We start from the raw sequence: 20901 nt of genomic DNA on the forward strand, positions 1-20901 counted from the left end.
GCTTGCACTTAATAAATTGAACTCTTTAGCTTTACTGCAGATACCATATCCACAAAGTTTTTATGAAACAGAAACTGCCTGTGTTCCATATAAAGCAACAAGCTGCAGCATATAGAAGGGGCCAACATATAAAATTTTAAATTATAACGAAAATAGATAACGTACAATATATATTTAAAAAAATTATTCAATAAAAATATTTTTATCACGTTATGTATAGCGGTGGAGTTTGACTATAATATTTAAAGGAGCTGAATAAAATTATAAAATAATTTATTAAATATTAGTTTATATTCATTCATAATTAAAATATATATATATATATATATATATATATATACACATGGTGTTTTTTATCATTACTTTGCTTTTATTTGACTTTGTTTGTTCTTTGTAATTTAAGTATTACATTAGATTTTTATCAATTTATCTAAAGGTGACTATTGACAAAGTGAAGAAACTCCCTACATACATACTTGCAGATGAGGGGAGGGGGAGGTCGCAAAGCAAAGGGAGTAGGGTTAATTAAGGAGAGAGGAAGAGGGAAAAAGCATGTTAGTTAGTGGATTACATGGAAGGGAGGTTTTAAGGAAAAGGGTATTATGGAAAAAAAAAAATTTCTAATTGACTGGTTTGATTTTAAAAAAGTCTCTTATTAATTGAATGAAAGTATTAAATCAAAAGTGAAAATATTTAAAACTTGGAATAAATCCCCATTTCCTTGTATATTATAGCACCAAACCTCTAGTGTTCTCCCTTCAACTATAACCGAACCACAGCAAAGCTAAAGCAAAGTAACCCTCAACAGCATCGAGTTCCATGCAGAAAGAAGCTTTTCACATCACATTGCAGCCTGAGGTGTTCTCATCGCTGAAGAAGTTTAAATACCCTTCAGAACTTGATTGTGGTGCCGCGTACGAATATGGGTATGGAGGCATGTAATTGACTAGTGGTGGGGGCCTGGCATACATCCTGGGCTGAATCTGAAACCTCTCATTTCCCATTGCCCTCTGTTGGTTCATTAAAGCTTGCTAGTGCTGGTGGTATGGATTGCCGGGTATGCGAACTGGCCCGGCTCCTTGAAAGTACCCATTGGGGCCGCCACCGCGGTTCACAGCAGAAGCAGCAGCCGCCGGTAGATTTTGAACAACAGAAATGTCACCCATTTGGCCCATGTCCATGTTGCCCATTTGGCCCATGTTCAGGTTGTTGACCATTTGACCAATATTACCATGAAGTCCAACTATGTAGCGCGACCCATCATCCATAGCACCGCCACCTCCTCCATCCTTATCACACCCATTCACTTGCCTGTTAATACCATTTCCACCACCTATATTTACTTGCACAGGCACAGCTCCATTACCATTACCTCGGTTTCCACTGCCCTTGTTTGCCAGTTCTTCATAAGTATAAATTTGAACAACTATAAAATCTCTTTTAAAAAATGTATAAATTTCGTAAATACTTAAAGTGTGCCATTATTATTATTATTATTATTATTATTATTATTATTATTGCGGCACTACATATTAATTAGTTTAAAAAATTGACACTAAAAATAAATAGAAGCTCACAAGAGCTTTTTTTAAAAAAAAAATAACAATAAAAGCTCGGATAATTCAGTTTCAATATCAGAGTCTAAGGTTTGCTCAGATATACTGTCATTTCTAGTCCATATGTTACTCCGTTCCATCTTTTAGCACTTCAACTATCTGCATCACAAAGCATGAAATTACTTGCAGAAATACTAATTAATATATGAAGTTGTCAAATAATTTTTATGAATATAATAAATTTTTAAATCTTATATTTCATTTTTTTAATTAAATATTTTGAAAAACTAAATAAATATTTATTTTACACATATTTAAGTTAATATAATTAATAAAAATATAAATATACATTTAATTAATTATGTTAATATAATAAAACGATAATTAAGAATACAATATAAGATGATTCATTCTAATTAAAAATATATTAAAGAACTATCTCTCTAATACAGAACAAAACTAAAATAAGTATAACATATATAAATTTAATAACAAAATTATAAATAACATGTTAAAAAAATATAAATAAAATATAGAACTTTAATGATAATCATGTGCAAAGCATAAGTATTGTGTTCGGATCATAATTAAAAATTACATAATTAATTGTATTAAATATTTTTTTTATCAGTCACTATTTATTTATGCTTAGGAGGAGACTCCGAGTAATTAATTATATATTTATTTATTAGAATTTTTACATTACATTATCTTAGTTATTGAAAATCTCGAGTGACAATTTAAAATGATAAAAATTATTAATAAATAATGTATAAATTATTAATAAATAATGTATAATATAACTTAAAATGATATATACATATATACGACTTTTTTATAAATAAAAGAAATTATAAACTAATGGAGAAATTGAAGTTGCGCCCCATTTTCTCTTCCTCCGAATCCTAATGATGTTCTTTTTTTTTTTTAATTTATTTTTTTATTTTCGACATATCAGAATGATGTGTAAGCGTATTAATTGCAACGGCTGTATCCTTTGGATTTTGGAATTATTCCCTTGTAAACTTGACTAAAATCACCCTGGCCAAGGAGACTTTGGAACACCGGGATCAAATGGGTACTCAAGCAGCATCACGAAGCACACACCATTCTAAAATTTGATATTCTTTTATATTAATACTTTTAAAACCATTTTTTAAAATGTCATTGCTATCAAATCCCAAAAACGCCATAATTCCATTATATCCAGGGACACAATTAATATAATTACCGGGGACACAAGGCAAGGAGGGACACAAAACTGCAGGGATAAGAAACTGAATCTGTTTCTCAAAATAACAGCAACAATACATAAATAAAAAACATAACTAAACTAAGAACTGTAACTTCACGCAGCAGACGCTTCACTTTCTCATTGCTTTGCGGACTTGGTGACATTTTTAGCACTTGGATCCTTCTTCTTTACACTCTTGATGACGCCAACAGCCACAGTCTGGCGCATGTCCCTTACGGCAAAACGACCAAGAGGAGGATACTCATAAAAGGTCTCCACAACCATGGGCTTGGTGGGAATCATCTTTACATCCCCAGCATCACCTGCCTTCAGGAACTTAGGCTCCTTCTGGAGCTCCTGACCAGAACTCCTATCCATCCTGGTCAGAATCTCAGAAAACTTAACAGCTATATTGGAGGTGTGGCAATGAAGGACTGGGGCATATCCATTTTTAATCTGGCCAGGGTGGCTCATGATGATGACCTGAGATGTGAAATTGGCGGCCTCCTTGGCAGGATCATGCTTGGAGTTAGAAGCAACATAACCACGTTTCAAGTCCTTGACAGCAACATTCGTAACATTGAACCCAACAGAGTCACCTGGAAGGGCCTTCTGGAGAGCTTCATGGTGCATTTCAGTAGATTTAACTTCAGTGGTAAGTCCAGAGGGACCAAAGGTAACAATCATGCCAAGTTTCAAGACACCAGTCTCAAAACGTCCAACAGGAACAGTTCCAATGCCACCAATCTTGTATACATCCAGAAGTGGAAGACGGAGGGGCTTGTGTGAGGGCCTTGTAGTAGTTAAACTTGTTTTAAATTTGTTTTATTTATTTTTTCTTATTATTGCTTGGTCAATAGTTAGTGCCTATTTTGTAGGAGTAATTGCTGTTTGTGCAGATATGGAGCAAATCTGTTACAACAGATTACTGCTAAGTTTTTTTCTATATATTGCTGTGTATTTTAGAGGTTAAATATCAAGTTAGAAACTTTTTCCTCTATTCTGTTGTGTTGGTCTCGATTTCTGCTGTTTCTCTTTTGTTCAGTCTGATATTCTAACAATTGGTATCAAAGCCTTAAGATCAAGGCCTACACAATGTCTCATCTGGAGATAGAGAGAGCTAGAATATTGAGAGAGAGAGAGCAGAAAGAACGAGAGCAAAAAGACAGCGAAGAAGCCTCTAATGAAGGAAATTCCTCTACAGTTGAAGGAGGCTTGTTTCCCGAAAAAGAAGGTTCTGTTACCTTGAAATATCCCATGCTGACAAAGAGTAATTATGCGGCGTGGGCTATAAAGATGGAGGTCTTTATGATGGCTCAAGGTGTGTGGGATGTAGTTGAGTCGCCAGGCCCAGTTGATAAACGCAGAGATAAGATGGCGTTGGCGGCCATTTACCAAGGTATAGGAGAAGATACCTTGCTTCAATTGGGAGCGAAGAAGACTGCAAAGGAGGCATGGAACATGCTGAAAACCATGAACCAAGGGGCTGACAAGGTTAAAGAGGTGCGAACTCAGACATTGTGGAGGGAGTTCGAAGCCTTGAGAATGAGCGATTTCGAGAATGTTGATGATTTCTCAGGAAAGCTTACAATTATTGTTAACAAATTGAGGAGCCTTGGGAATTCTGTAGAGGACGAGAAAGTGGTGAAGAAATTGTTGAGATCAGTTTCGTCAAAGTTTCTTCAGATTGCATCCACCATTGAAGAGTTTAGTGACCTAACCACCAAATCGATTGAGGAGGTGATAGGTTCACTCAAAGCTCATGAAGAAAGACTGCTTAGCTGTGGTGGGAGATCTGACGAAACAGTTCTTCTTACAAGAGCAGAGTGGAAGGCGAGGGAAGAAGCTAAGAAGAACAAAGGAAAATCAAAAGAAACCACCAGCTCGAGAGGCGGACGAGGAAGAGGACGTGGTCGAGGCAGGAACAGTGGCAGTCATCAAAGAAAGGAGGAAGAACCACAACAACAAAGGAAGAAAATTTATAAATCAAAGATCAAATGCTATGGATGGGGAAAAATGGGACACTTCGCATCAGAATGCTCATCGAAGGAGAAAGAGGAGCAAGCAAATCTGACCGAGAGAGATGATGAAGAACAGTCCCTGTTGATGATTGAAACTTGTGAGCTGAATGGTCAGAGTTATGGTCAGATTTATTTTGAAGAACCCTCCTTGATGATGATTGATGCTGTCGAATTGAATGGGGTTCAAGGAGAAGCATATGTTGCTGCCACGAGTGGGTGTCTCATGAAAGGGGCAGGTTGGTACCTCGACACAGGAGCTACCAATCATATGACAAGTGATAAACATTGTTTTGTTGAAATTGATGATTCTATTTGTGGCAAGGTTAAGTTTGGTGATGGTTCTGTAATTGATATACAAGGGTTTGGGTCAGTTATGTTTCAATGCAAAAATGGTGAACATCTGACCCTAACCAATGTATATTATATACCAAAATTAAAGAGTAATATTATTAGCCTTGGCCAAATTGATGAAAGTGGAGGTCGAATACTCATTGAATGTGGAGCCTTGAGGGTCTATGATAACTCAAATAGACTCATAATCAAGGTGAGAAGACAACAAAACAGATTGTTTATTGCAGATCTACAGATTGCCGAAAAAGTATGCTTGATGACAAGCATAACAGAGCCGAGTTGGCTATGGCACGCGAGATATGGTCACTTAAATTTCCAGGCGTTAAAGAAGCTGTCCAAAGAAAAAATGGTACAAGGTTTACCAGACATCTCGCTCCCAAATCAAATCTGTGATGGTTGTACTGTGGGGAAACAACATCGGAAAGCCTTTCCACATGCTGCGATGTATAGAGCAAAAGAAAAACTTGAATTGGTGTATGGAGATCTCTGCGGCCCAATTACACCAACAACTCCAGGAGGTAACAAATTCTTTTTGCTTCTAGTTGACGATTATTCACGATACATGTGGGTTTTCTTGTTGAAAGGCAAACATGAGGCTTTCGAAGCGTTCAAGATATTTAAGAAGACAGCTGAAATTGAAACAGAAAAGAAACTGAAGTGTTTCAGAACAGATCGAGGGGGAGAGTTTCTCTCAACCGAATTCAAAAAATTTTGTGATGAAGAAGGAATCAAAAGGCAATTGACAGCGCCATATTCCCCACAGCAGAACGGAGTCGTAGAAAGGAGAAATCAAATCGTTATGGAGATGACGTGAAGCATTATGAAAAGCAAAAATGTGCCAGCAAATTTGTGGGGTGAGGCGGTAAGAACCTCTGTGTTTTTATTGAACAGGTGCCCAACCAAGAGTGTTGAAGGAATGACACCCTACCAAGCTTGGTATGAAAAGATACCAAATATACAACATCTGCGTGTATTTGGATGTCTTGTTCATATCAAGGTCATGTCATCTCATCAAACGAAGCTTGAAGACAGGAGCTTAAAGGGAGTTTTGCTAGGTCACGAAGAAGGTTCAAAGGCGTACAGGGTGTTTGATCCTAGAAAGGGGAAAGTTCTCATAAGCAGAGATGTAGTTTTCGAAGAAGGAGCAAGCTGGCCATGGTAGAACAGCAAACAAAAAGAGGAGTTAGATTGTACTGAAACATTTATAGTACAAGTAAAAGAATTGGGGGGTGCTGGTATACCCGAAGCAGTGGATGCGTTTCGCACTCCATCTACACCATCCTCTTCTTCAGGTATACCAAATTCAGAAATTAATTACCCTCTAATTCAGTCATCTTCTTCGAACACTACAGGTACAGGTTCAGATTCGAGTTCAACTCCACCACTGAAATTTCGATCATTGCAAGAAATTTACAATGAGACCAGAGAAGTAGATGAAGAAGTCGGGTTGTGTTTCTTATCAATGGAGGAACCAACACGATACGAAGAAGCAGTTGGTGACGAAAACTGGAGACATGTGATGGAGTCTGAAATTGATTCAATTCAAAAGAATGGAACCTGGGAACTCTCTGATTTGCCGAAGAACCAAAGAGCAGTGGGACTCAAATGGGTCTTCAAATTGAAGAAGGATCCAAACGGCAAGATTATCAAACACAAAGCCTGTTTGGTGGCGAAGGGCTATGTGCAGAAATATGGTGTTGATTATAAGGAAGTTTTTGCTCCTGTAGCAAGAATAGAAACTGTTAGAACTATTCTTGCTTATGCAGCTCAAAAACAGTGGAGAGTTCACCACCTGGATGTGAAGACTGCGTTCTTAAACGGAGAATTAGAAGAGGCGGTGTATGTGAGTCAACCAGATGGTTTTGTCGACAAAACAAATCCACGTAAAGTCTTTGCGGTTACACAAGGCATTATACGGCTTAAAACAAGCACCTAGGGCCTGGAACACCAAGTTAGATCATAGCTTAAAGTCATTTGGTTTTCATAGGTGTCCTTTTGAGCATGCTCTTTATATGAAGAAGGAAGAGGATGACGTTACTGTTGTGGGAGTTTATGTCGACGACTTAATTCTCACCGGCTCAAATGGAAAACATATTGAAAAATTTAAACAAGAGATGATGAGGATGTTCGAGATGAGTGACTTAGGGATGCTGAGTTATTATCTTGGGATTGAGGTAAAACAAACTCCAGATTGTATATCCCTTTGTCAAGCAGGTTATGCGAGCAAGATTCTTGAAAAAACAGGGATGCTTAATTGCAACAGCAGCCGTGTTCCAGTAGAGCCGAAATGTAAGCTAAAAAAAACAAGATGGTGAACCATTTGTTGATGCCACTGAGTATAGAAGAATTATCGGCAGCTTGAGGTACTTGGTAAACACACGTCCTGATCTTGCGTACTCCGTTGGTGTTGTCAGCCGATACATGGACACACCAACGGTGACACATATGAGTGCTGTGAAACAGATACTGAGGTATGTGAGAGGCACTATTGGAATGGGAATTGTCTACAAAAAGAATCAAGAAAAAGAAGAACTTGTAGGCTTTAGTGATAGTGACCTTGCAGGAGATACGGATGACAGGAAGAGTACTTCAGGGATTATATTTTTCTTTGGAGAAAGCCCAATCACATGGGTCTCACACAAGCAAAGAATTGTTGCGTTATCTTCTTGTGAAGCTGAGTACATAGCAAAGAATGTGGAGCTTGTCAAGGGATATGGCTCAAAAAGATAATTGCAGAATTGAGAGGTGATGATAAAGTCAAACCAGTGTTGAAGGTTGACAACAAATCAGCCATATCACTAACCTATAATCCGGTTTTTCACGATAGAAGTAAGCATTTTGACACAAGAGTTCATTTTATTCGTGATTGTGTTCAACGTGGAGATATACAGCTTGAATATGTCAAGACTGAAGTACAGGTTGCTGATTTGTTAACAAAGCCGTTAGCACGGTAGAGGTTCAATGAGCTGAGAGATAGAATTGGTGTTAAACAAGTTTAAGGGGGTGATTGTAGTAGTTAAACTTGTTTTAAATTTGTTTTATTTATTTTTTCTTATTATTGCTTGGTCAATAGTTAGTGCCTATTTCGTAGGAGTAATTGCTGTTTGTGCAGATATGGAGCAAATCATACAACAGACATCGCTAAGTTTTTTTCTATATATTGCTGTGTATTTTAGAGGTTAAATATCAAGTTAGAAACTTTTTCCTCTATTCTGTTGTGTTGGTCTCGATTTCTGCTGTTTCTCTTTTGTTCAGTCTGATATTCTAACAGGCCTCCTGGGCTCATTGATCAAGTCAAGGGCCTCAAGAAGGGTAGGGCCCTTGTACCAGTCAAGGTTGGTTGACCTCTCAATCATGTTATCACCCTCAAAACCAGAGATGGGGACAAATGGGATCTTCTCAGGGTCGTAACCAACCTTCTTAAGGAAGAAAGAAACTTCCTCCACAATTTCTTTATACCTAGCTTTGGAGTATTTTGGGGTTGTAGCATCCAACTTGTTGCAACAGCAAATCATCTGCTTGACACCAAGAGTAAAAGCAAGCAGGGCATGTTCACGGGTTTGACCATCCTTGGAAATACCAGCTTCAAAACCACCAGCAGTGGAGTCGATAATGAGCACAGCACAGTCAGCCTGAGAGGTACCGGTGATCATATTCTTGATAAAGTCACGATGTCCAGGAGCATCAATGACATTGCAGTAATATTTGGTGGTTTCAAACTTCCAGAGAGCAATATCAATAGTGATTCCACGTTCACGTTCAGCCTTAACCTTGTCCAGCGCCCAGGCATACTTGAATGATCTTTTGTTCATTTTTGCAGCCTCCTTTTCAAACCTCTCAATCACACGCTTGTGAATACCTCCAAGGTTGTAGATCAAGTGACCAGTGGTGGTTGACTTGCCGGAGTCAACATGGCCAATGACCACAATGTTAATGTGAACCTTCTTCTTACTCATGACAAAATTTGGTTGACAAGCTTTAAATTGAAAAAAAAAAAAAAAAAAAAATCGACTCTTAAAAAGAGATGCGCTAGCTGAAGAATGCTCTCTTGCAGAGACAGAGAGCTTCGAAAGCAAGCAAAGACTAACTTTTATTTTAGAACTATGATTTGTCTAAACTAAATTTCATGTTAGATGTACTTTTAATTTTTGCTTTTTCCTCACAATTTTCTCTCTTACCTTCTCATTCTCTCTAACTTTCTAGCCCTTAATTTTCGGAGCATTTTTTATATTATAATTTAAACTACTATTAAGAAAAATATTATTTCAAAAATATTTATTAGAGATCTTTAATAATGGATTTTAATTTATATTTAAGGTATTTTAATTATAAAAATTTAAAATAATAAAATATATTCCACATATGTGCAAGATAATAATATATATATATATATATACCTTTCTCTTTGGGCTAATAATTCCTCCATTTTGAGTTGCTTGGGTTGGAATAGCTCTTTCCTTTTTTTTCAACTAATTGAAAATAAAAGAGAATCAAATCAATTATTTGATAAATGAAAATTTGTTAATAATAAATAACATGGTAAAAAACAAAGGATAAATCTAACCAACACCAATAGGTCCACACCATAACATATATATATATATGTGTGTCCTTTTGGTGTAGCTATTGGGAAATAAAGCAATACTATTGGAGCTAATTAACTTGTCACGCAAAGGAATTAACAATATTTGTATCGGAAATTCTTACTTATAAATTTAATATATAAATATGTAGAATTCACATAGATGGTTCTATTATATATTAATTATATGTTTTTAGTCTATAATAAATCAAGTTTAAATAAAAAAAAAAATTCATATTTGTTGTTGAAATAATCATTCATATTGCTTAATTTGTCTATTAATTGTACGGAAATAGATAGGAGAATGTAACAAAGTGCAACCTATGTGGACTTATTTTACAGTATATTAAAAAAAGAAAAAAAAGATCCCTCACCTCCTCTGGGTTGGCGATTTCTTCCGAGTTTGTTGTTAGGGGCATTAAAAGGTCTGAGTACTTCCATTTATATGTAGAAATAGATACACTGTTTGCGCAAACAAATAGATATACTTCTTTTATGATAATATAATTACAATTTTTTTTTCTTTTAATCTCTAACATTTACATGAAAGGGTAGCCACTTCTCCTTTTATAAATTTCAGATATCAAACATTAACCAAGTAAATATTATTAAATAAATTATTAAAATTTGATTAAATAATGAAATGAAAAAATCTAAAATAAAGTAAAAACAAAATAATAAAAAAGTAATAATAGTCGGTTGTTCTTCAACACCACCCCAACCCCCCCCCCCCCCCCCCCCCCCCCCTCCCAACCCTTGTTATTCCTTCTTCTCAATCAATAACTAGATTTTGTATTGCCTACAAAAATTAAAAACAAAATAATAATAATAATAATAATAAACATTTCAGAAAAATAATGAAACACGTAAAAAAAAAAGAATTATAAAGTTGACTAGATAAAATTATTATTTTATTACATATAGTAATTAATAATTCTACTTTCATATTTATCTTAAAAAATATCGACCACCACTGCCTGCTGTCCACATGCGATTGTGATTATAAAAAGAGTGGTGTATTTAACCCTCACAACATCACAATAAATTATATGTATCATATTTTTTTTCGTAATATTTAATTATTACTCGTACAAATTTTTTTATTTAGTGTTTATTTTAAATTATATTTACCATTTATTTATAATCGACCTATAGTTCTGGAACTAGAAAATTAAAAAGTCCTATTTTCAATACAAAATCCAATAAACTAAGAAAATTAAAGTAATTGAATTGAAATTTTAGAAATTTTATAGTTGTCTGTGATAATATAAGAAATTTTTTAACATTATAATAATCTCACTTTATCATTAAATTAAGGGCATCAATTAAGTCAAAATTTAATAAAAATGCATTTAATTAATTATCTATAAAGAAAATGCATTAACATTTTAAAAAGGATATCACAGTTCATAAGAAAAGGACCTTTATGTATAGTACTCGATCGCAGTTTATTGTCCTTCTCATCGCATAAATTCTCTAGAGGCAAATTTCCTTCGAGAGCAAGAAGTATCTACATCGCATAACAAAGATAAAAAGATTATAAGTCAATTATGTAATCTCTCTATGCTTCCACAAAATTAGTTAAAATAGAGTTTGGGATGTGTCATTTTTTTTATCTGTATAGTCTTGAAAACAATTCTAATATTATTGAAACTCATTAATATATACCAATTATTAACATAATATATGATCAAATTCAAATTTTTACCCTTTTCATAGATAGACGAGACTTTGGAAATCTATTTACACAAGCATTAGCACAGAAAATCATTCGATACATTTCTTCGTGGTCAAATGTTTGCAATCTGGAATCTACAAAAACCTCATATTCTCCTTTCAGAGCTTTTTTAATTCGAGAGTTTGCCTGGAAGATATTGATAAAGAAAAAAAATTGTTAAGTCATATTTATTTCAAATGTGAAATTCAAATGTACATGTATCAAATGTGAAATTTTACTTTTAAAGTTTTATTTTCTTTAATTACATATAAAATATACTATTAAGTCGTTTAATGGTGTTCTTGATCAATACAAGTAACCAAATGGGTTTTTATCATTTTTCCTCTTTTTTGCTTTTGGTTAGAGAAATAAAGCTTTGTTTTCATGGTGATTTTTGTATCTTAAATGGCTTTCTATTATATTTTAATTATGTAATTAAATATCACAATGTTTATATTACACTACTACTATAGGTTAATAGAGTCATACCCAATTAACAATGTCATTGTCTTTATCCATAGGCTTTTTTCCCGTGATCAGTTCTAAAAGTACAACACCAAAAGAATAAATATCTGACTTATCAGAATATTTTCCAGTTCTTGTTGTCATTGGATCTGCATAACTACAATTAATAAGCACAATAAGCATTCATGTTAATTTTTTTAAGAAATTAGTATCTTATATATTCACTCAAGAAGCTCTAATATCTTTTTTTCTGTTTTCATTTTTTTTTTTATTTTTTTAACTATTCTAAAAGTAGATCATAATGGCATTAAAATAAAAAAAAAACAATAATAGTAATGCAATTAACTAAAACGATACAAAGAAAATTGTATCCTACACTTGGGTTCCCTTATTTGTTGATTTGGAGACGTGAGTAGCAGCATCCAAAAAAAATAGGGCAAGTCCAAAATCAGAAATCTAAAAAAAATAATTAAAATAGATTAATGAATTTATTATGACATATATGGAAAAAGACAACCAAATTAAACCTAATATCGAACCAATGAGTTCCACACAATTTTACAATATTTTTTGAAAATAAAATTTTGCATTAAAAAATCAAGTACCTTTGGTTCAAATTTGTTATCGAGAAGAATATTATCTTACTTGATATCTAAGTGTATAATTCTAGATTTACCTGAAAGAAATATAAGGAAAATAGAAAACTCTAGGAGAGAATAAATTATTAACACAAACAAAAAAGAAAAGTGGATTGAGCCTCAAGAGTTATGAAGCTTAGCAAGCAGTGAACATATTCAATTATATACTTATAGTATTCATGCAGATATTCCAATCCTCTCACAGAGCCTGTGGTTATCTTCATTCTTTTCTGCCAGTTCAAAATCTCCCCCTTTTCTATACCATTTCTTATTTGTAAGGTATTAATATGCCATATTTATTTGTTATTTGTGCATTTGAATATATCTGAGGGCAAGAAATAGGATTCACCATGTAATTTAGATCTCAAGGACTTGTTGGGACAATACTCTAAAACAATCAATCTATTGGCTCCATCAATGTAGTAACCAATCAGCTGAACAAGATTTTTATGACTGACTCTGCTTACGACCGAAATCTCATTCTCCAAATTTTCTTCCGACTGTACATCCGGAAGATTTTTAAGTTTCTTAATAGCACAGTATTTATCATCTAGGAATCCCATATAAACTTGACCAAAACCACCCTCGCCAAGTAGAACGTTGTTTGAGAAATGATGAGTTGCATTTGCTAGTTCACCATATGAATATGGCCTCGGCCCAATACCTTTATAATTCTCAGACGCAGATGCATGACTTCGATTCTCCCCATGAGATGAGCTAGATTCATTCAGATCTGTTCTCAATGAGCAAATAATTAACAACATTTCTCAATTAGTTAGAGGAGAAAGAAATATATCCCTATATATGTATATATGTCCACCAAACATCGTTTGTATGAGTTTATCGCTGCTATATAGCTGTAAGCCTTTCTATTTCTTTGATCTTGTCTACTGTTTTCTGTTCAAGGGGTTTTTCATCAGCAGGGTCCGGTCCCTGTTAGATGGGTGTATGGGGCAGAGCCTATTGGCTCTGGGCATCCTCCCCTGCTGGTTTTTCCCCTTGATAACTCCTATTTTTCTCTGCTTATCAAAAATTTTTTTTAAAAAAAAAAACTCCTAATAAGAAATGAAATGATTCCTTCATGGAACCATATAAATCAAAAAAAGGAGCTTCAGTTCTGTCATGGAGAAGCATAAATACAAGTTCCATGGCACTATTTGCACTCATTATAAATTATCAGCTAAAGCAATTAATACCTCTAGTTTCATTGTGGCGATCTGCCCTGTTCATTCTCCAGTAACAATTAAGTTTCAGAGTTGCTAGACTTACGCGAAAGGACTACTACAACAGAAGTCGGTGACAATATCGCGGCTGTTAGAATAAAAACTTTTGAAAAAAACTAGAAGGTGTAAAGAAATAACACAACACAAGAACAAAGTGAACTGATTTTTTTTTATTCAATAAATCAAAGGACCCACATACACAGACATAACAAAACAAGCTATAAATAGCCACACTCATATAACTGAACTCCTAGAAAACAGAACGACACTTAATAACAATCCCACAAAATGAGGATAACTAGTAACAGTTCCTGCAATCATGAGATTTATTACTAATCTCATCAAGACCACTTCCTACTAGCCGTTAGTGATTTGAATCACATTCCTAACACCCCCTCTTGATTCAAATTCTCCCATCCCAAGCTTGCTTCTTAAATAACTAAACTTGGAATATGGCAGCGCCTTTGTGAAGATGTCTGCAATCTGTTCATCTGAATTGCAGAATTTCAAGCTGATTTCCTCCTTAGCTACTAGCTCCCTTATAAAATGGTGCTTTATTTCTATGTGCTTAGCTCGACCATGAAAGACGGGATTTTTTGTCATAGCTATAGCTGAGCTACTGTCACTGTAAATCTCAGTTGCCCCCTCTTGCTTCATGCCAAGGTCAAGCAAAAGTTTTCTCATCCACACAGCTTCACATGCTGCTGCTCCTCCAGCTACATATTCTGCTTCGCACGATGATATGGCAACCGTAGGTTGCTTTTTTGACCTCCATGTGACTACTCCTGACCCAAGTGTAAAGCAGAATCCTGTTGTACTCTTTCTATCAACTGATGAACCCGCCCAATCACTATCACAATAACCCTCCAGTTTCAGAGATTTAGTTTGACAATACCAAATCCCCAAATCTAGAGTTCCTGCAACATACTTTAACACTCTCTTAGTTGTTCCATAATGGTGTTTTGTTGGTTTGTGCATAAATCTTGATACCAAACTCATAGCAAACATGATATCCGATCTTGTATGCGTGAGATAAATCAAACCACCAACTAAGCTTCTGAATCTCTGCGCATCAGCAGCTCCAGACCCATATTCCTAGTGAAGTTTCTCATTCACATTCATGGGTGTCTCTACTGCTTTGCACCCGTTCTGATTGAATTTCTTCAAAAGATCCATTGCATACCTTTTTTGAACTATGAAAATCCCCTCCTTACTTTGCCTTACTTCCATTCCCAAAAAATAGTGTAACTCGCCCAGATCTGTCATATCAAACTTCTGCATAATTTGACTTTTAAATTCCATAATTAAGGAGCTGTTAGTCCCCACATAAATCATATCATCAACATACAAACATACTAACAAAAAATCATACTTCCCACAGCTCTTAATATGCATTGTTGGCTCATTTTCACTTCTTTTAAACCCACATTGTAGAAAGTATGTATCTATTTTCATGTACCACGCCCTAGGGGCTTGCTTAAGTCCATATAAGGCTTTCTTAAGTTTAAAGACCTTACCTGGACTTTCTTGATTAACAAACCCGTCAGGCTGGACTACATAAACTTCCTCACCTAGTTCTCCATTAAGAAAGGCAGACTTGACATCAAACTGGTAGACACAAAGCTTGAGATGCGCCGCTATTGATAATATTACTTGTATTGTTTCATATCTTGCCACAGGAGAGAAGGTTTCTTCAAAATCTATCCCTTTCCTTTGTGCGTAGCCCTTCACCACTAGCCTTTCCTTGTGCTTTATTAGAGTCCCATCTGGATTATATTTGGTTTTGAATACCCATTTCAAACCTATAGCTTTCTTATTCTTTGGTAGCTCAACCAAACTCCAGGTTTCGTTTTTCTCAATTGCTGACATTTCCTCCTCCACTGCTAGTCTCCACTCTGGCCTTTTTGCTACTTCTTCATAAGAGGAGGGTTCGGCAACATAAAGAGCAAAAGTGCATGACTCATAAATCTCTCTAAGTGACCTTGTCTTCATAGGTGATGTCTCACTATCATCATCATCATTGTCTGTTTCTCCATTCGAGGAACCTGCAACATTGTTAGACAAATTTAGGCCAACGCTTGACCTGCTCACTGAGTTCGATCCAACTGGACTTGCAGCAGAATTTGATTCTGAAGTGGTCATGCTTCCAGTTTTCCTGCTATGTATTTCCTCACCATCGTTGATCTGAAACACAGGAGCTTTTCCTTCGTCTTCCCATTGCCAACAATCTTCCTCATTGAACCGTGTTCTCGCTTATAATCACTTTACGATTCTTTGGATTATAGACCCTATAAGCCTTAGTTTGTGAGCAATAACCAATAAAAATGCACTTAATTGATTTTTCTTCTAGCTTATGTCTTTCACGTGCATTAATCATTACGTACACAATGCACCCAAAAATTTTAAGATGCTCAACTTAAGGCTTTTTACCTGACCACGCCTGATAAGGAGTTTTGTTAAGAACAGCTTTTGTTGGTGAAACATTGATCAAATAGACGGCAGTAGTCACCGCCTCTGCCCAAAATCTATTAGGTAGCCCCTTACCTTTCAGCATACTTCTCGCCATTTCAACAATTGTTCTGTTTTTCCTTTCCGCTACTCCGTTCTGCTTTGGAGTGTAAGGTGCAGTCAGCTCTTTGTGAATTCCGTGCTTCTCACAGTATTGATTAAATTCTTCAGAAGTGAACTCTCCTCCCACAATCGGTCTTAAAGTCTTGGCTGCTTCCATACCTTTTCCAAAAGAGCCTTGAACTTAACGAAATACTCAAAGGCTTCTGATTTAAATTTGAGAAAATACACCCAGCTCATCCTACTATAATCATCGACAAACAGTAGGAAAAATTTACTGCCACCCAATGACTCAGTTCTCATGGGACCACACAAATCGGCATGTACAAGCTCCAACGGCTTAGTTGCTCTCCAAGATTGACCAACTGGGAATGGCCTTTTGCTTTGCTTCCCATATATGCATCCCTCACATACTACCCTGGTTGTTTCAATTCGTGGAAGACCACTAACCATCTCCTTTTGAGCCAACAATCTCAATCCAGTTGTATTTAGGTGACCATATCGAAGATGCCAAAGTTGAGAGGCATTCTTAGACATAGTGACCATTGCATGACTTTCCAGTTCACTGAACACTAAGGGGAACATGCGATTTTCAGCCATATGTACTTTGGCCAAAACATGACCCATTGCTTTCTCAGTAATAGTGCAGCATGTTTCATCAAAGAAAATAGTAAAACCACTAAGTAAAAGCTGTCCCACACTCAAGAGATTGTGGGCCAACTCTAGAGCATATAGAACATTAGAAATGAGTTTACTTTTCCCATAAATAGATTTTACCTCAACTATACCTTTCCCTTCTACTTGGACTTGCTTGTCGTTTCCCAAACGAATCACCCTTCTTTCAGTTTCATCAAGCTCTCTAAACATCTCTTTCATCCCAGTCATGTGGTTAGAGCAACCACTATCTATGAACCATACAGCTTTTTCTTTCTTTCCATGCTCCATTAATGCCATGAACAGAAATTCTTCTTCTGTTGCTTCAGTTTCTTCAACAGCAAACTCTGCTTGACTAATTTTGCAGTCTCTTGCAAGATGACCTTGTTTGCCGCATGTGTAACATTTCCTCTGTTCCACCCAACCTCTGCCTCTGCCTCTTCCTCTTCCTCTTGAACCACCGCGTCCTCTTCCTCTACCGCTACTGTTGTTTCTCCCTTCATTTTGAGTAGAATCTCTCACGGCAAAAGCTTTTTCTTCACTTTTCTCTTGTGATCTGTTTAATCGATCCTCATGTGCCTGCAGTGACCCCATGAGTTCATCCACAGAGTAGATTGACAGATCCTTTGACTCCTCAATTGCTGCAACTACGTGATCAAATCTTGGAGTGAGACTTCTCAAGATCTTTGCAACGACAGTCCCATCCGTGATCTCTTCTCCGTACGATTTCATGTGATTAACAACTGCTCTTGTTCTCGATAAAAATTCCTGAATCGATTCACCGGATTGCATTGACAGTGTCTCAAACTCCCTTCTCAACGACTGGAGTTTGATCGTAATAACTTTGGATGAACCCTGAAATTCAGTTTTCAGGATCTTCCACGCTTCCATTGAACTTTCTGCTACTGAAATTCTTGAAAAAACACTTTCATGAAGTCCTTGCTGAATGAAAAAAAGTGCTTTTGCACCTTTCTTTCTATTCTCCCTCAATTTTGCTTCATCATCAGTCTCACTATACCCATCTTCAACCACCTCCCAAAGCTCCTGAGACTTGAAAAGTGTCCTCATCTTGATCCTCCAGAAATCGAAATTCTCACCCTTGAAGACTGGAATCATAGACTGCAATGAGTTGGATCCTAATGAGGCCATTGCTGTTCAAGCCAGAAAGAAGAACCTGGCTCTGATACCAAAATGTTAGAATAAAAACTTTTGAAAAAAACTAGAAGGTGTAAAGAAATAACACAACACAAGAACAAAGTGAACTGATTTTTTTTTTATTCAATAAATCAAAGGACCCACATACACAGACATAACAAAACAAGCTATAAATAGCCACACTCATATAACTGAACTCCTAGAAAACAGAACGACACTTAATAACAATCCCACAAAATGAGGATAACTAGTAACAGTTCCTGCAATCATGAGATTTATTACTAATCTCATCAAGACCACTTCCTACTAGCCGTTAGTGATTTGAATCACATTCCTAACAGCGGCCAGAGAGGTTTCTTGCTAGTATATAATACAGTTCTTATTGTCTGCGTGTGAGAGAGATAGGAGAACGAGAGAGAGATGGAGGGAGGGGGTAGTTGGTGACTTTAGCTTTAAAACCTGTGTTGTATGAGCGCAGAACGTTGACATTGAGCGTCGAATGCATAGCGTGTGGCCCACAGTTAATGTCATTTGGAGGTTTTTTTTTTGTTTCGTTGGTTTTTTGTTGAATTTTTCTCTTGATCAACCATCAAACCCTAGCCCAAATGGCAGTGTCTGTATTGATATTTTCAAAGGATTATGTAATGCCCTCACTATAGGTAGTCCGTACATTTTACTGTTCTGACAACTAATATCTGTTCGGATAGTCAAAATGTCTAGAACTACACCTAAACTATAGTGAGAAGCATAAATTGAAGAAATAAATGTAAAGAAAATATAGGAAAAATTTAGAGAATTTATTAATTTGTATAAAATAATAAAAATAACCCGATATGCGAAGGGCATTTTGGTTATTTCACCCCAGAAGTGAATTTTGACCTAAATGTCAAATTAAAAATTTGAGAAATAAAATAATTAACATAAATTTATTTTTATGAATTTGAATTAGGAAAATGAGAAAAGAAAAGAAAAGAAAAGAAAAGAAAAAAAAAAGAAAAAGAAAAGAAAAGAAAGGCTTATGAAAAATTTAAATTTAAGTACACACACACACACACACACACACACACACACACACATATATATATATAGCCATAAGAGACAAAATCCACCAAACACCATCTTCTTCTCCACTCTTTCTCTCTCTCTCTCCCTCGTATTGCCACCCACCCTTGGTCCCTCATTTCCACCATTGTCATTCAAGCTCCAAGCTTGATTTCCACCCCATTTCCTCACTAAAACTTTTAGCACCCTTCACAAAAAATACTCCCCACACCCTAAGGAAGCTATAGATACCAAAAAGAAGCAAGAAAATTAAAGTTTAGCAAGACACCCAAAAAGGTTAGTGCTTTAAACTTTTAATCTCCTCTTTAAGCATGAATATCATGCTAAATCAAGTGAAAATTTGCATGAAATTGAAAAGAAAATTTAAAAGAAAGAACTCTTGATTTTTGGCAGCCATGGAACTTGAAGTTTGCTGCTTTTAAGTAATGCAAAAAAATGGTTCCATGAGAATATGTGATGAGTTGAAATGTTGGGAGTTGATTGTGTAGGGTTTGTGTAAATTTGAAACTTTGGAAACTAGGGTTGTGTAAATGATTGAGAACCTTGTGTAAATGCATGAATTTGACCTAATTGAGTTGAGATTGATGCTTATAGAAATGCTATACATGCTTATTTGGAGTTTGGAAGAAGGAGGAGATTGAAATTGAGAGTGTGAATTTTCAGCAGGTTGTGTTGTTGTTGAATCCAATAGCTTTTTATTGCCATATCTCCCTTTGGGTTGCCCCCATTGGTATGAGGCCAATTGAAGGTGTTTTGGGACATCCAAACCTTCATTTTTCAAGAAGGAACCCTGCCCAAATTTTTTCAAAATCATGATCAATTCTCTGCCCAAACCCGGATGACCAAACACTGAAACCCAGAAAATGACTAAATTATTGGTCATAATTCTCTCTATACTGATCCAAATGACCTAAAATTTACATCAATAAAAAGCTTAGGCATAGGGCTACACTTTTCATGAAGACCACTTGATCCAGTTTTGCCTTTAACCAAGTCTATTTGTTAGCACAAGTTGGGTCACTAAAACTGCCAGCCCAGAAAGTGACCAAAACATTGTTTCTTTGGTATGCTTGACCAGTTTTGGCAAAATTGCCATAACTTGGTCTCCAAAGTTGCAAATTGAGTGAAATCAGTGCCAAAAGTTTTATAAGACATAGATCAACAATTTTTATATTTTAACCAAGCTCCAGAAACCATTGCATCCTAGCAAAAATATTAGCCAAAGTTAGGAATTGAAATCTGGAAATGTTAAATTGAACCCAGAATGCCATTTGATACCCGTGTGTTCATTTGGCCATAACTACCACTAGGAAATTCCATTTGAAATGTGCCAATATGATCCGAAAACATGATACTTAGGGCTACAACATTGATTCAGACACCTTTGCCAAATTCTAAGTATAAAGACCCTAAAAAGAGGGTCAAACATATTGCCCTGAAGTTTGACTATTGCCTTTATAGGATTTAGAGTCCAGGTCAATACATTGACCATAACTCACTATACCAAGCTTGAAAAATTATGAAATTGCACCTGGGAATCCCTAAGATATAGAGGAACATATCTTGTGAAGGAACCTAAGTCTAAAAATGACCATAAAATGATCAAATGACTGGTCAAAGTTTATTGACTAGGAATTATCAATTCTAGACAGCTTAGAGACAAAGGGACCAGTTA

At 35.7% G+C, this 20901-nt stretch overlaps 2 protein-coding genes across 2 annotated transcripts; both read right to left on the reverse strand.

Annotated features, from left to right (window-relative positions):
* Nucleotides 1-2820: 2820 nt before the first annotated feature.
* LOC110632126 (elongation factor 1-alpha-like) lies at nt 2821-9118 on the reverse strand. Its single transcript, XM_021780244.2, has 2 exons — nt 8436-9118; nt 2821-3583 (listed from the first exon to the last, which is right to left on the reverse strand). Exons 1-2 carry the CDS (start codon nt 9116-9118, stop codon nt 2929-2931), a joined length of 1338 nt encoding a protein of 445 aa, XP_021635936.2. The 3' UTR covers nt 2821-2928.
* Nucleotides 9119-11400: 2282 nt separating this feature from the next.
* LOC110632107 (proline-rich receptor-like protein kinase PERK3) lies at nt 11401-12099 on the reverse strand. The gene is made up of 2 exons (XM_058148956.1): nt 11951-12099; nt 11401-11608 (listed from the first exon to the last, which is right to left on the reverse strand). The coding sequence occupies exons 1-2, from the start codon at nt 12068-12070 to the stop codon at nt 11441-11443; spliced, it is 288 nt and encodes a 95-aa protein (XP_058004939.1). The 5' UTR covers nt 12071-12099; the 3' UTR covers nt 11401-11440.
* Nucleotides 12100-20901: the final 8802 nt, after the last annotated feature.

The sequence above is a fragment of the Hevea brasiliensis genome, chromosome 6, assembly GCF_030052815.1.
Source record: "Hevea brasiliensis isolate MT/VB/25A 57/8 chromosome 6, ASM3005281v1, whole genome shotgun sequence".
Lineage (NCBI taxonomy): Eukaryota > Viridiplantae > Streptophyta > Magnoliopsida > Malpighiales > Euphorbiaceae > Hevea > Hevea brasiliensis.

Coding starts and splice junctions, on each gene's coding strand:
- LOC110632126 (XM_021780244.2), bottom strand. CDS start 9,118: ATGAGTAAGAAGAAGGTTCACATTAACATTGTGGTCATTGGCCATGTT. Junction 3,584..8,435: donor TTGATCAATGAGCCCAGGAG/GCCTGTTAGAAT, acceptor AACTACTACAAG/GCCCTCACACAAGCCCCTCC.
- LOC110632107 (XM_058148956.1), bottom strand. CDS start 12,070: ATGACAACAAGAACTGGAAAATATTCTGATAAGTCAGATATTTATTCT. Junction 11,609..11,950: donor ACAATGACATTGTTAATTGG/GTATGACTCTAT, acceptor AATATCTTCCAG/GCAAACTCTCGAATTAAAAA.